Here is a 16,225-nt window from a genome sequence, read left to right as displayed (position 1 = left end):
TGCTATTTGGACAAAGATATTAAAGACTGGATATCATATTGTTAGAATGGAGAATAAAAAAGTGACTTGAAGGGGCAAACAGCAATTTTAAGAGCTTTATTTTTATTTTTCATCTGTTTTTTTATGGCAGGTGCAGGTTAACACTAACGCGAATTTTAATTACAGCTGCATTCTTTAAAGTCGACTTAGACAAGTTGTTTCCATAGCAACAAATTCCAATGAAACAGTCATTATTAGCATTTTGATGTTGAAAATCCACAGTTTATTCTCTTATAATCATAAGATGATGATATATGGAAGTCATAATTCGAGGAAAATGTCTCTAAATATTATTTTTCTCTGGTGAATGCAATGCACTTCTGTAGCTTTTTTTCCCCACATTTTTTTGTTCCATGAATAAACTCACCTTTAACCTTTGAGTTGTTAATTTGCCCCCCTCCTCCACATCTATGTCCCCCCTTTTATCCCACCGCCATCTTCAAAACTTTTCCAAGAACCTTATTTTTTTGGTTGACCTCTTGACCTCTTCAGTAATTGTGCAGTGATTTGCTGTTGGCCTCCCTTCATTCCTTTTTTTTATTTTTTGCCAAAGTTGTGACAAAACGTGAAGCATCCTCTTGCTAATTTCCCAGCACCCTTTGAGAAAGAGACAGAGCGAGGACGGGGCAGCGGGGGTCATGGGGCAGAAAGTTTAAATTTGAGATGAGTCAGGCGGTCGGTCCAGACTGGTGACTCATCAGTGGGGAGCTTTCACAGTACAACCAAACCAATGGCAGCAATGAAGCCAAATTTAGACTAGTATTAAAGTAAAAAAAGTCAAATTTAAGCAAAATTTAAAACATTTTCCAAAATGTTAAAAAATTTCAAAATTAGACTTTATCATTCAGTTTCTCTCTTTTCTATTAATTTCATAGCACGGTCCCTGACAAATAAACAAACGCGATACACGCAGAAATGATCAAATAATCAACTACATGTGAAGTTACTGCGTGACAAAACAAGCATCAGCAGTAATGTGCTAAAAGCTATTAAAAGTAGAAAGTCTCTTTAAAAAGTATTAAATCCTGTAAGTAGATAGTGAAATAAATGCACTATTTGCAAACTAGGAAAACTTTATTTATGTAGCATATTTTATTCAAAGTGGAAACCAGCAACAGACCATAAAAAAGAACTCAAATCCATTAAAACTAATTATAAAATATCACAAAATAGTAGTTAAAACGAAGAATAAAACTACAAAAGTCAGTCGTGTGAGTCAGAGCGGATAACTTTATTAAAATTCAGTATAAAACTAACACTAAGAGTAGACCACTGAAAGAGGATAATGCATATGAATTAAAAAAATAAAAGAAAAAAAAACAGAATGAAATATATATAGACCAGTAAAAGATGATAATACACAAGTAACCCCCCCCCCCCAAAAAAAAAACTAAGATAAAATAATACAGAAATCAATAAAAGATACAAACATGTAAGTCAGACATGATCTTTTTCTTAATGAAATTAAGTAATAGTACTAAATGTAGACCATTAAAAGAGGATCAGACATATGCATTTAAAACAAATAAAGGAACTAAAAACGGAATAAAATAAAATAAATAGACCATTAAAAGACTGATAACACGAGTGAAACCCTCAAAATAAAACAAAATAAATAAATTATGCATAAACTAATTAATCATTAGAAGTAAAAGCGCACCTGAGTTACTATCAATAAAATAAATAAAACAAAATGAAATGAAATAAAATTAAATTAAATTCACTAAACTTTAGGTTTATATATATAATTACAACTATCATCCAATTATTTCTCAAATCCAGAGTTTTCTCTTTTTAAGTTCAGCTTTTTGAAAACTCTAACTTCCACTGAGCTCTGCAGTTAGTTAGCAGTTAGCAGCTTATTTTGGCGCAGCGCTCTCCGTTTGTCTCTGACTCAGCTAACTGCTAACGGCTACCAGCTAGCGCTGTGCTTGTCGGCTTTGCGCCTCCCCCAGGACCCCTCGGCTAACCCTCCGGCTCCTGTCTCTCTCTAACGCTTTGTGGTTGAGACATTGAATGCATCTGTGGCGGTGCGTTTGTGTGCTTGTGGTGCATTTCAGTGCGTCCGCTTTTCTCCGTTTGTCTAAAAAACTTGTTTCTCCGTCTCCCCCTCACCTCCTCTTCCTCCTCTTCTCTCTTCTTCTTCTTCTTTTTTTCACGCAGTACTCCCAGATGAGGGACGAGGTGTTCAAGTCCAACCTGGTGTGCGCCTTCATCGTGCTCATCTTCATCACCACCATCCAAAGCCTGCTTCCCTCCGCCAGGTAAAAGATATTTTCACACACACACACACACACACACACACACACACACACACACACACACACACACAGGCATGTGAGAGAAAAAAAAAACAATTATTCTTAATTAACACACACCAGAGGCTCGATATAACCAATATATAAAAGATAAAAATAAACCAATATAATATTAATCATAAGTAAAATAAATAAATAAAATACACTTAATATTTGATCAAATGTAACTTTAAGATAATAACAATAAAAAAATAAAAATAAAAGGATAACTAAAGGATAACAGACTAAAATGTATAAACAGTCAATAAATGAATAGGTTCGCTTCTGTGTGACTTGTTTTTAATTTATTTTCTCAAAGAGTTTTTTTTGTCTTTCTAAAAGCTTTGAACGTTTCAAAAGTTTTAAAGCAGTTCTTAATATTCAAAGATAGATGAGTACTAAGTTACTGGACAGTATTTTTAATTGAACATTAATTTTAATTGCACATTTATTTATTATATATTTATTATTTATCTATATTTAAACTAGATATTTAAAAAAGAATATGAGAAAAGTCAGAATGTTGTTTACTTTTGGACAATAAAACTAAAAAATAAAATCAAATAAAAGAGAGATTTTAACTGTTCGATCATCTGTATCTCATATTTAGAGATATTTTTTTAAATTATGGGATATTGATCAAGTTTTAATGGGAATATAAAATAAACATGTATGAAGTGTTTAAAAAATGTTTTCATCTCAAACGTTTTTACACTTGTCAATTTTTGTTCTACGATGTGTCACTGTGTTTGAAGTCTGCTCCTTAAATATTGCAGCATCAGGCCTTTAGCAGCTGATGTTATTACTGTTATTTTGCTGTTTATTGTGTTTCTGCAGGATGGTAACCATGGTGATCCAGTTCTCAGTCCTCATCGTGCTCCATTCCTGTCTGGTGCTAGTTACGACGGCGGAGGACTACAAGTGTCTGCCTCTGGTCCTGCGCAAAGCATGCTGCTGGATCAACGAGACGTACGCGGCGCGAAACGTCATCATCTTCGTCTCGATCCTCATCAACTTCCTGGCAGCCATGATCAATATAGTGAGTTCACTTTCAGCTCCCAGATCTGTTTGATTGTTGAATATTGACAGAGCTGATGGGTGTTGTTTACACTTTGACCTCATCAGCACCTGCAGGGTTTGGTTCTGTTCGATATCCTTGAAAATAAGTGCTGAAGCTTAAAAATTGGTTGTAATAGTTTTAAGAGAAAGAGACATTATTATCTCGTATTCTTTATCTTTATTCATGCATCATTGAAAATGAGGGTCTGATAACGCTAACTGCAGCTGCTTTTTTCTGCCTTGTTTTGTTTGGTCAATTATTCTAAGATGTGTTTAGAAACAGCTGAAAACGAGACATACAAAACATACACGAGGGTGTTGGACTCTGTTTCTCCGAACTTAAGATGGAGGTTTTTAAACCGTGTCTGCCGCCGTTTCTCTGTTTCTCTGTTAAACTTCTCGCCTTTATGTGTCACAGCCAGAAAGTAGCTCTTGTTTTTTTGTAATTTGACCGGTTGGCACAGCCGTAAACAGCCCAAAACTTTGGTATTTTCATAGCGCTTCTCCATGCAGAAATCACTTCCTGGCCCTAATCTGCAGTTCTTGGCGGTGACGTGACATCATGTGCAAAAAAACCCTGTAAAGGACAGTGTTGTCAGTGTGAAAATGAAAATTACATTTGTATGATAAAGAGGCAATATTGTTTATGTAAATGGTGAAAAGGACGGGCCCAAGGATAGAACCCTGAGGGACACCCCATGTCACAGGAAGAAGAGAGGACCGGTAATTGCCTATCTTGACACACTGCAAACTTTCAGAGAGATAATTAATTATATATATAATTTAATGCACATCTCTGAGACACTAAAACCACCTTCATACTGAAACCAATCACAAAAGGGGACAAATCACACTAAACCAGACCTTGAAAAGTGAAACTGAAAAGTGGTTTTTCAAACATTTATCCATGAAATTAGTTTGAATTCAAAAACAATGAGGATTATGTGATCAGTGTGCCACTTTTGTTGCAGCAGTAACAACAGCATCTGTCACAACTTTGAGATTAATTAATCCAAAAGCCTTTTCTAAAATTCTTATTATTATCATTGTCTGAAAGTCAGCTTCATCGACCACATTTTACCCGACAGCGGCGGCGATGTTCTTCAGCAGGGCGGCCTGTGAAAGACACCGGCCTCGCGAGTCATTACTTAACTAAATCACATAAACAACAAGCTAATAATTAGCTTTTGGAGTTGCAAGGTCTCTGATTGCATAAAGCGGAGTGTAATAAATACAACCCACGGCCTCTTCTGGCAAGAAAAGGATCATTTAGTCAAAGAAATGAGGGACTCCCTAATCCCAGAGAAACTAACAGAACCTTGCAGAGGTTTGTTTGTGTAAATGAACTCAAACTGAAGAAACTGCAAGTTGTTAGTTTGTCTTACACGGAGTTTGTTAAATAATCCATTTAACACTCTGAGTTATTGATGCTCAGCATCGCTTACTGCTTTGAGATGTCGTAACAAAACCGTAAAAATGTTAATCGTGCTTAAGCTGCCTCAAGGGGAGATGGCAGGAAATTAAATGTGCTGTCAGGGAACAAGTTGCAGATACATTCAGTGTAAATATTTTGTGACTTTGGAGTTTTGCTCTGAGAAAAACATTCTGCTGTTACTAATCGAAGCCACTAAAGTGTTGCAGACGTAAAAAGAGATCATTGTGGTTTATACACGCCTAAAAATTGTTCTCTTCTGCTGCAACTAGTAAACAATGAATTATTAAATGATGCGCAGAAAGTTGTGGTCAAACTTTATTAATGTTTGCTTGAAGGAGATGCACTTCGAATAAGGACTAGTCTGATTTTGGAGAAAAGATTTGTAGCAGGAATGTAGCACAACATGGAAGTGAAAGCAGCGAGCTGTTGATTTAAATGTAAAGTTAAATAAAAATATTTTGAGTATAAAATGAATGAATAATCATGATAAATATTCGTGATCTCAGTGTTGATATATCATTTTGACCATAATCCTGCAGCCTTTAACGCTGTATCAGTTGTTGTTGCAGCTTCCTGCAGAGAGTCGACTCACGTCCCATCGGCTCACAACGAGCTGTGAACTTTTCACACAAACACCTTGAAAGATTGAAGGCTTAATAAAAAAATGCATGAAGAGGGGATTTGAGTATTTTCACGTTGATCCTTCACAACAACAATAATCCCTCTGTTGGTCTCCTGCAGCTGTGGTGCGACTTCGACAAGTCCAGCACCTTCAGGAACCAGACGTACAACGAGTCGGCCTCCATCCCAGACATCTGCTTCTACCCAGAGGTATTCGCTAAATGACGTGTCTGAATTTTGCAGTCAGGTCCATCTGTTGTGGGTTTTTTTTTTCACTTCAGCGACAGTGGCAAAATGATGAATTAAACATCCTCGACATCTGCTCGCACCCAGGGGGAGGTCTCGCCTCAGACAACGGCGACTGATGGAGCCATCAGAACGTCACGGAGAAAACATCCATTACGTTATTTTGCTCGCGAAATATGCAGCTGATTGATGGACTCAATGAGGGAGTAACATTTTTATAGCTGCAAGCTCCGGTCGAGCCACATATCGTTGCATGTATACGTTACCCCCCCTCCTCCCCCCGAGGTACAGGAGAGATTGTGTTTGTACAAATCAGAACGGACACACAAACTTTCAAACTTTATGGCAATAAAATATCAGATTGTAACGTTTTTTACTCCTCCAGCTTAACACATATAGATCAGTTCAGTTTCTGGAAACATGATCGATATTTCAAACGTATGAAAAACAATAAAAACAGCAGTTAAAACCATATCAACAAAAGACGAACAAAAAAAAGACTTAATAAATTCCATCTGCAGATTGCATTGATTTACATGTGCGAAAGGGAGTAGGAAGAAGTATAAACTTATTTAATCCCTTTATTACATAATTAAACTGTTTTCCAAATCTCCCCCATAGAAATTCAAGGCTTGTCATATATGTACCGACGTGCACATACCTATATCTAAATATTAACAATTCTCACCACAATATATACTATTTATTACACACCCGTATAGACTCTTGTTTAGCTTATACAAAAAAATATGAAATTATTACTTTACCTGTGCACTGTAAAAAGTCATTAACCAGTCATGTTGCACCTATAGGCAAGGCAGTTTTTATTTGTATTGAAAATAAATTTTAAAAAATGGACAAAAAATGACAAAACTCTGTCTCTCTCTCACTCTCTCTTTTTTAAATGAATACTTTAATAATAATGATAATAACAAGGTTACAAAGTGCTTTTCAGACAAGCAACAATTAAAAATGAGGCAGCAATAAAACAACAAAAAATGAAGTGCAAACAACGCAGTCATAATTCATTAATACGGGGGGTATAAAAGAGACGCACAGTGGCCGAGGAGGGATGAAAAAGCTCAGCAACGGCCACATATTAGTTATTCATGAATGCTTTCCTGCAAAAGAAAGTCTTCAGAAGGTATTTATCTACATGAAATACACCTGAAGTCAAGTTTTAACTTTATTTCTGTTGACTCTTTGAATAAACTGGAATTAACTAAAAAAAATAAAAACTATCTTGTAAAAGTACAGAATCCTGGACGTACTGGTTTTAAACATTAATGTGTCTTTGTGTCTTCAGTATTTTGTGTTCACCGGGGTCCTGGCGATGGTGACGTGTGCCGTGTTCCTGCGGCTCAACTCGGTGTTGAAGTTGGCGGTACTGCTGGTGATGATCGCCATCTACTCGCTGCTGACGGAGGCGTTCTACACCTCGCTGTTCGTTCGCTACGACACCGTCCACCACAACACAGAGTGAGTGTTTCAGGATGGCGTCTTTAACGTGTCCGTGTCACATCTGGGCGTCTGCAGAGTTCGTTTGGTTGTCGACGTGTATTTGGCCACTCGGCACATTATCAGTATCAGCCTGATAAATTAAGCCTCTGTTTTGTAAAACAAAACAACCCTCTATAATTATATATTTGATATTTTGTTCCAGGAATATCATATATATATATATATATATATATATATATATATATATATATATATATATATATATAAAGCACCTGTTTAAGGTAATTTCTTTGTTTAGTTTTTGTTTTTTGATGAAAAAAATCAATATTCTTTTCTTTGTTTTTTATGCAAATTTTACAGTAATTTTCTCATAACCTTTTTTGTAGTTTCTAGCTATTGTTGGGTAAATTAAGTTGTTCAAAACTTTCACTCCATGTTTTTGACAGAAGTCAAGCCAATTTGCTCAGGGTTGAAAGGGTTAATAGAATCGAACTCTTAAGGTCTTGCAGAGTTCATATTAACAAAGTGCACGTAAGTGCAAAGTAAAGTAAAGACGGGTTCATTACCGTCTCGTCAGGGAGCCACGTTGACCTTTTTCCTGCACATAAGTGTTGCAAATGTGAGAAAAGTCATCGCACACGTGTTCTCGGTGATAGTGCAGTGACCTTTACTGTGACGTTGTATGAAGGCATCCTGAGCATATAAGCATGAAAGACCTGTTAGGAAAAAAAGTGGAGGTTTCCATACGAGCTCCGCAGGGAGCAGATGGGAGTCAGATTTGTTTCCTTAAGGTCCTCTCGGATACGAGAGAGAAGGTCAACACGAAAAGACCTCAGAGGGAGAGGACCATATGATCTCCAGTCGTCAGGACAACAGTGTTTCTTCCATCGTAAAGTCGCATCAGTGTGATAATACCAGCATGTTCTGTTTTTCGAAGAGCTGTGTGTTTGTCTAGCTGCAGCCCAAATGCCAAAAGAGTTAAAGAAATTAAAACAGAACGAAATGATCTGACGATGCTTTTTGACCAACTATATTCACTACAGTCCAAAGACAAAACATTTGGTGTTTTAAACACAATTATTTATTTTTTTTTTTTTTGTAAATATACACTCATACTGAATTTAATGTCTGCAGCACATTCCAAAAAAGTTGGGCCCGGGGTTTCTTTCCTCTGTGTTACGTCACCGTTTCTTTGAACAACACCAGTAAGTGTTTGGGAGCTGAGAACATTTAAGTGGCCGTTCACACAGCAACGATTCCTGCACGAGACGTCAGCAGTGTGTGAGCAGCGCCGAACGTGTTGTTTTTTATTTCAGCGACTAACGGGATTCTGTCCGCAGAGACGCTGTCAGAGGGCAGCAGACGCTTGTTTTGAAAGGGCAGCAGACGTCCTTGTATTTCCTCATCTCTGTGACAGAGACACTTTTAAAATGCAGTAAAATTGGTATAGAGTCAATATAACCATCAAAACACCATTTCACTCTATTTCTGCTGAAAAACGCGCGCAGCACGTGTAACAGATCGTTGAGGCACTGTTTCTCTGAATGTGCAGCAGCCGACAGGAAGCTGAGACTCGCCTGACAAACGCTGCTCAGGCGAGCAGTGTGCACGCTATGACTTGATAACAAGGGCACCGAAATAAAAAACTGGTTCCAGGGCCTGAAGACGCATTTTTTTAAACCAAGAGTGTAAACGTAAACAAGTATGAAAACGCCATCCTTTCTGTCGCGGTGTAAACTGGGAATGTGCAGATCCTGGATCCCCAAAACCATCACAGATGCTTTGAACTTTAAGCTGGATGGTCCTTTTCCTCTTTAGCCCGAAAGACACGACGTCCAGCAACAATCTGAAATGTGGACTCGTCGGAGGACAGCACGCTTTTCCTCTTTGTGAGCTCGGGTCCAGAGAAGCCAGCTGTGTTTGTCCAAACTATTTTGGAATCAGGGATGTAAAAAAAAATATTTCTGTCCAAAGATGATTTTGTAAATTAGCAGCTCGTTATGTACCTTCTTCATGTCAGGGATCAGTGTCTTCTCGCAGCAGCAATCATGACAAATTTCAGAGCGTGAAGAGGCTTAAAATTTGCACGAGAATCTGTTTAAATGAACTTCGCGTTTTCTGTAAGAAAAGCAGCGACTTAATCACATTTGGATGAGCACTTTTTTCTGGACTTCTGGACTCAGACCACTTTGTGACTCGTGTTTCAAATAACATTTTTGAGGTTTTAAGATGCAGCCGGTGTTTATTGCAGCTGAAGCATAACCACAAGCTTTAAAACCTTTGAAATCTCCATCTGCATGAGTACTTTCCAAGTCCTCATATTTTCTTGAAACAAACTATTTGTCAAAACTCTTTGCTTACCTGCTGATGTTGGGAAGTGTGGATGTGTTAGTTTTTCTGTAACATCTGTAACTTTTATAACCCTATTCTCTCCCCCAAAAACCGATGATCTCCTATTTTTCACTTGTTTTTGGAGTCCAGCATCCATATCTCTGTTAATCCTCAGTGAGACGTCTGGTGTCTCTAAAGTCTGAGCTGAAAACAAAGAGTCAGGGAGGATTTTTTGGTTTCTACAGCAGGCCCCTGCTGTGCAGAACAAACTGAAGAGCAAATTAGGCGAGAAAATTTGTCGTCTTCTTTAAAAACACTTCTGAAAACTCAACTTTTTAATGCCACTGTCTCTCAGTTGTTTTTGAATTCTTTTTTTTTTCCAAAATGTTACTTTTGTCTTGAACTTCACTTTATTAGTGAACCGTTTTGTTTACACACATTTCTTCAGCTGGATTTTATTCGTCTTGAGGCAGTGTTGTGCTGGTATGATACAAATAAAAGTTAAATTGTGAGAGGATGTTTTTTTTTATTTTAGAAAGCCATTAAGTCTCATGTAGAGCTCAACAAAGAAAACATCATTTTTTATTTGTCATGGTTTAACAAGCTGCATTTTGAATCAATGAGTGGACAGAAAAGCTTCAAAATGAACCAAATTTTAACTTTCAGCTGCATTGTTTCTCCTTTTGTTGCAACAGAAACTTCCTGGGAACCAAAGAGACGTCTTTACTCCTGATGGCCATGTTCCTCCTCGCTGTGTTTTACCACGGCCAGCAGGTAAGCTCACACCAAAGCTCTCATCCTCTGTGAACTCTGATTAATGTTCAAGTACAGGTCCATTACACAGAAAATAGGACAGAACACAACTACTCAAAGAAGTATTTCACTGCTGGAAAAAGTGGCTTTTTAATAAAACTAAGATGCAGTATCAGAAATACTTTCTACTGAAGAAATAGATGTGAAAATGTGAATTCATCAATTCTGTGAGCATCAAACGCTACACAAATTTGCATTAATATAGGTGTCAGGACAAATAGGATATAAGAAATAAGGATATCTAACACCTGGAAAAATAAAACCAAAAGTGTCTTTAAACCAGTGCTCTTAATGTGGGGTTTGGGATAAATCTCGACAGTGGGTTATGCAGTAAATCTGAGAGTTTACGGCATAAATAAAGGAATAAAACGGAGGAAAACACACTCTTTAGGAGCTTGTTAACATATATAAGCTGTGATGAAGCTGGCAACACTTTAAAGGGTCAACAAAGCCTTTGATTCGCAGCTGAAGCGTTGCGTTCAAAAGCATCCTGTCAGGTGTTACTGCTGTAATATCTGACCTCAGTGACACTTGTTCAGGAACAAAGAAACACGGAAACAAACCACTTAGTTTAAACATCTGATACATAACAGGAGCCACTTTAACAAAGATGCGGTCGGAGTCAGCAGCCTGATGGAAACTGGTATCACGGCGCCGCTTTCATGCTCTCTCTATGGCAACCTTTGATCACGCAGTTCAGCAGCGCGGCGTCGGTCAGAGATGGAGGGGAGCCGGCTGTAATTGAGGGTCCTTTGTCGCCCCATGAAAGTAGAAAGCTGCTGCATTTGAAGTCACCCAGTGGCATATTGATTTTCGCGGGGGTCAATTCTGCCACTTGTTCGGCAGAGCAGAGACAATGACGGCTCACAGCGGGAAGTGTGTAACGCTCGCCGCTCTGAAAAGCTGTTTGTGTGCAATGCATCAGGCACAAAAGAAAAAATGCATTTAAAAAGAGACTGTTTACTCTCTGCAGGGAGGTCCGGCGTGCAAAATGTGATCCAGCTTTGTTTTATTAGTGCAGTGTTAATGGTTTGATGCGTCGGGTTTATACACAATGTGAACTCTGTCACTATCTGCAAAACATGCTACATTATCTATGATGCTGGGTGAGAGAAAAGCACTTCTGGTTTTTATTTCTCACGCTCAGGCTCAGAGCAGGTGTTGTATTGCATTTCCTGAAAATAATGTTTATAATTGACTTATTTCCATCCTTTATCACCCAACATAATGACTGAATGTTTATGGAAAAAGCTAGCAGAGGAAAGATAATCAGGGTGATATATTTTAAATGTCAGCTTTAAACATGAGACTGGGTTGCTTCAACCTTTTGATATTTTTAAAGCAATTTTCTTGAATTTGTTTTCTTTACATCGTGTTTTGCTAAATGTGACACTGCTTCACAGTGGAGACGTGCATCACATCCTAAATCTGTGCAAGTGTGGAAGGAAAGCAAACATGTCAGAGCAAACCCAATACGTTTGCTTAAGTTCAGCTCCATGCAAACTGCACACAGAAGAGCCTGAACCCTGCTGCTGTGAGGTGACGGCAAAACTGCCCCTGCCGCCTGAGAAATGCTGTTTTTCAATAGTTAAGTGGAGGATCCTTGTAGAGGTGGAGAGGAGGTGGTATTTCAGGTTAATCGAAAAAGCCTTATTTTTCAAAACTGCAATGCAAACAGTTTTTAGTCTTTTCTAGGTTACATGATGCTGTGTCTGTGTGCTTGTCAGTAGGAACTGGCTCCCTCATGATGCAGCAGGAGCTATAAGAGCTGTTATTGCATCACATAACTGAGAAAGTTGAGCGGATCATCTGGAAGATTTGAATCCACAATTCCTCTGTGAAATCGTGGACTATCAGCTCCCAGAAATCCCTCATATGAGGCCATTATTTCCTTGGATTTAAAATAATGACGGCTAGTGCGGCGGCTGCAATAGAAATAAAGCTGCTAATGTTTTGAACATCCATCACCATGGTTACTGGGATGTTATCACCAGAGGAGAAGTCGCACAACATCACTCAGCGGAAACACAGTCAGCTGTGTTTTATCCACATTTCGAAAATATTACTTAGTGTTGCGCAAATCTGTGACGGAAACCTCCTCAAAGTCCGTTAGCTGCTCCACGTGATGGATGCATGTGTCATTACCAACCTAAGTTTCTGAGTGTATTTTATGAAAACACACCTGCCACCAATTACAGGAAACAATTTTATTAGAAGGATAAACTCCTTGAGATGAACCATCTCATTTTCAAGTGGGTCCTTGACACAAGTACACTAAAAAACAGCATTTTTGCTTGTTTAACTTTTATCTAAACAGGAAGCCTCGAGCTTAAAATCTCTCTCTTTCAAGGGAGAAGTGGTGAAGAAAGGACACCGTTACAAGGTTACACAAATGATAAAATAATAATTCAGAGTGAAGCAAAACGGCAGAAATACACAGACACAGACTCGTTTGGTTCTTGAACAGCGTGTGTCAATCGCAGAGAGCGTTAATGCACAATGAAAGCAAACACTAGTAGCAAAATTTCGGATTGCATCGTTTAACCCAAACCATGTGAACTTGTGAACTTTTGTTCTGTTACTACAGATATTCGTTGTAACATCAAAAACAAGCACTGAGCAATGAGACCATTGTATGCTTTATTTCTGATGATTCCTCCCATAACATCTGCCTTGTTTATTATTTATTGATTTATCTTTGGTTGCAGCTAAGAGTTAATTTCTCTGCTTCTGAACCAATTTAATTTTGGTCAAAATGCTCTGAATGTTTCAAAATGAGGGAACTGCTCTGTAAAATCTGACAAGTTCTTAATCTTAATCAAAATAATCAAACCCATGGCCTTGAAAAAGGAGTCAATATAACAATTAATCTTAATTTATGTTAACTTCATGTTAGTATTAAGTTCACTCAAAATGTAGCTGTATTTAATTAATTTGTGAATTTGTAGCAACTAAAAAATGACAAGCTAAATTGCCTTGTTCTTTCTTAGTGTTTCTAAGTGCAACTTGCGTAAACCAAGCTAATCTGACTTATGATTAACTTCACAGATCTGCAAGTTCTGTTTTGTTTAAGAAAATACAAATATAATTGACTAGTTTACAACCAGCAGAATATAAATATATAACTCAGCAAACTTAGTTTGTTTGCTAAAACTTGCAAATAGTCATTTTTAAGGTGCAACAACTTTGCAAAATCACATAAATATTACTTAATTTTAATTAAACTCAACAATTAGATATAATGTAAAGAGAAATTAACAGTTATATTAACTTACACTTTCATTTCCTGGATTTTTCTGAGTAAGATCAGCTTATCAGATGTTACAGTGTGAAACGGTTCCATGTTAGTGGAAAAGCAGCACCACCAAATCTCCTAAAAACACCAAAATACATGCCATAAATGCTGCATACTGATACAAAGCTATAGCACATGTGTCACTAGATTGCAGTCTTTAGAGTTATATATTTGATTTCTTTACGGTTCATGACCTCGTGGAGCCAGAAAATACAAATTGATGGAGCTGACATGGCAAAAGTTTGGAGAGGAGCGTCAGTGAATAAGGACTGAATGGATATTGATCTGTTGGATCAAAATAAAGTGAAACACAGCCACTCCTCTTCTCGCAGTCAGTAATCGACTCAAACAGTAATCACAAACCGCACATTTTCACAGAGGGGAGAGAGTTCGCTGCTCGGAGCAAAGATCCAACAGAAACATTTAGTGAAGGAGTAAAACAGAGGTAATATGCTGCATAACCAAACTAAACACTGCAGTAATGACGCAGCTTCATCATTTGGATTACAGGGAACAAAAACAAGGCTTTTCAATCCTTTTGTGGCTGAAAACTCCCAGCGTCGCCGTCTATTGTTGAGAAAATGCAGAGGGTGTGAAAACATTGGTGCTTCTGTCAGAGGAGATTTTATTGTGTTGTGAAGAAGAGCCCATTAGAGCAAAAAGATGGAGGGGACTCTTTATTCTTCTTCTTTTCTGCCTTTTTCATTACTAGAATCTCATTGAGGCTCTCATACAGCGTCTGTTAAATGTGTTGGAGGTGTTAACATTTGCACACTCTTAATATTATGTTGAAGCTGCACAGCTTATTATGTGAGCCTGGAAAAAACGATCTTTGATCATAGATACAAAGAAATTCACTGAAAGATGATAACAGGGAGGAATACTCCTCTGTTTAACTGTATTATTGTGCATTTAACTGTGAGTAATGCCAGATAATGTGTTGAGTTGAGCCCTTTGTTGATAGTTTTTATGTGTATTCAGCTGTTGAATTTAGTTTCTTTAGAAGCCAAACTACAGTCCGGACACATAACACTAAAGGCCGCAGAGCACTGAGGCCAGATGAGGTTGTTCTTCATGAACGCGGCTTCCTGTCAGAGCAGAAATTACATTATCAAGCAACATGAAGCATTTCATTGAGAGGCAGCAGACAAGGCTCTTATTTTGAAACGATTAGGATTTATCTTCTCGACACACTGCTTTTCTCCTGAAACGTTTTAGGAGCAGTCGATCAGTTGAGTTTACCTAATGGATCCAGTGGTGATGAAGAAGAAACGCCGCAGAGTAAATGTAATAACAAGTCATCAAACTTAAGCCTCTTTCACCAGTAAAAGGCTGGTTAAGCTTAAGCATCTAAACCGGCTAAGTTTAAGTTAAAAAAAGATCTGCGACGCTTTAAGATGCACATATTTCAACACGTTTTCATCCCAAGTCGTCACATTTCACCGCTTTGTCAGCAAACAATGGAGACATGAAAGTCCTGGGTTTGTTTGAACCATCCACCAGCCATCCCACCCGCCCTAAAGGGACCGTCACTACAGGCAGAGTTTTAACCTGTTGCTGTCCAGCCGTGTTCTCAGCTGACGCCGACCAGCAGAGTATCATGCAGACATGAAAGATGGTTTTAGGTGTAGGGATGCAACACGCTCTCATCCCAACTCGTCACATGATGCCGCTCTGTCAGTCACCTTCTGTGTCTACTTATGACGTTCTGGGTCTCCTTCTGCGTCAGCTGTTTACGCTCCGGGATGGAGCAAGGTGCAGCGCGGTCCTTACGTTTACAAGACAGCACGGACTATCACGATGGTTTGGATTAGCCAACGAAGTCACGAATGGTTAGGTTTAGGCAAAAGAGGCTCATGTTAAGGTGTAGAGAAAAAAATACACTCATATCCACATGGGCAGTAAAATCAAGATGTTTGTGGGATCCATCCACCTCCCCACCCGCCTGCCCTGAAAGTGCACTCCTGCTCCTTATGTTACGTGGTTACCCGCAGCAGGATTACCTGATGCTGTCATTTAGTGTTTCATGCACATGCGACCAGTTCCGTCTGTAGAGCAGACGCCGCATATATAAAGGCGGTGTCCTTACCCCGTTGGCCGCTGTTTCGATTCTAGCCCATGTCCCGCCACACCTGTCACTTATTAAACAAACAAAAAAAAAAAATAGAACTTAAAAAACTTTCCATTCACTCAACAGCATCTTCTTAGTTTCATGTCAGCAGTAGAGGGCCGGTACACTTACCTCACAGCACTCCCGTTCACTACCGCGGGATGAAGGCCATTGCACTATGATCAGAGCAACATCTGCATCCTAGTTCAGGGTAACGGAGTGATGTTCAATGCAGAAAGTACGTGCGAGCCTGAAGCCCTGTCAGATAAATGAAGAGGTGCAAAAAGCCTAATATTTCCCTCAGACAAATATGAAAAGTTCTTATTTGCTCCCCCAATTTGTACAAATATGAACTCTTTTTTTCAGGCTTCATTTTTGCTTCAGTGTGCTTTGAGTTTAATACCCTCATACAGTTTGACCCTTGCTGGGTAAAGGTCTGTACAGCTGATCAATACTCTGCAATAAACCTGATTACGCCGAGTGTAAGAAGAGAAGTAAAAGCATTAGTGCTCAATTTA

At 38.5% G+C, this 16,225-nt stretch overlaps 1 protein-coding gene across 2 annotated transcripts in view; it reads left to right on the top strand.

Annotated features, from left to right (window-relative positions):
• The window catches only part of adcy8 (adenylate cyclase 8 (brain)), a 101,300-nt gene that overhangs the window by 71,289 nt on the left and 13,786 nt on the right, over nt 1–16,225 (top strand). For both annotated transcript variants that reach the window (XM_042497525.2, XM_088085924.1), the window contains 5 exons: nt 2,203–2,303; nt 3,174–3,375; nt 5,572–5,661; nt 7,004–7,176; nt 10,185–10,263. In XM_042497525.2, coding sequence (XP_042353459.1) covers nt 2,203–2,303; nt 3,174–3,375; nt 5,572–5,661; nt 7,004–7,176; nt 10,185–10,263 — 645 coding nt within the window. The remainder of the gene's footprint in view (nt 1–2,202; nt 2,304–3,173; nt 3,376–5,571; nt 5,662–7,003; nt 7,177–10,184; nt 10,264–16,225) is intronic.

The sequence above is a fragment of the Plectropomus leopardus genome, chromosome 12 (assembly GCF_026936395.1).
Source record: "Plectropomus leopardus strain MGB_pleo_1.0 chromosome 12, ASM2693639v1, whole genome shotgun sequence".
NCBI classification, from domain to species: Eukaryota; Metazoa; Chordata; class Actinopteri; order Perciformes; family Serranidae; genus Plectropomus; species Plectropomus leopardus.
Note: the sequence above shows the minus strand (reverse complement) of the source record. Positions and strands in the feature narration are given on the sequence as shown.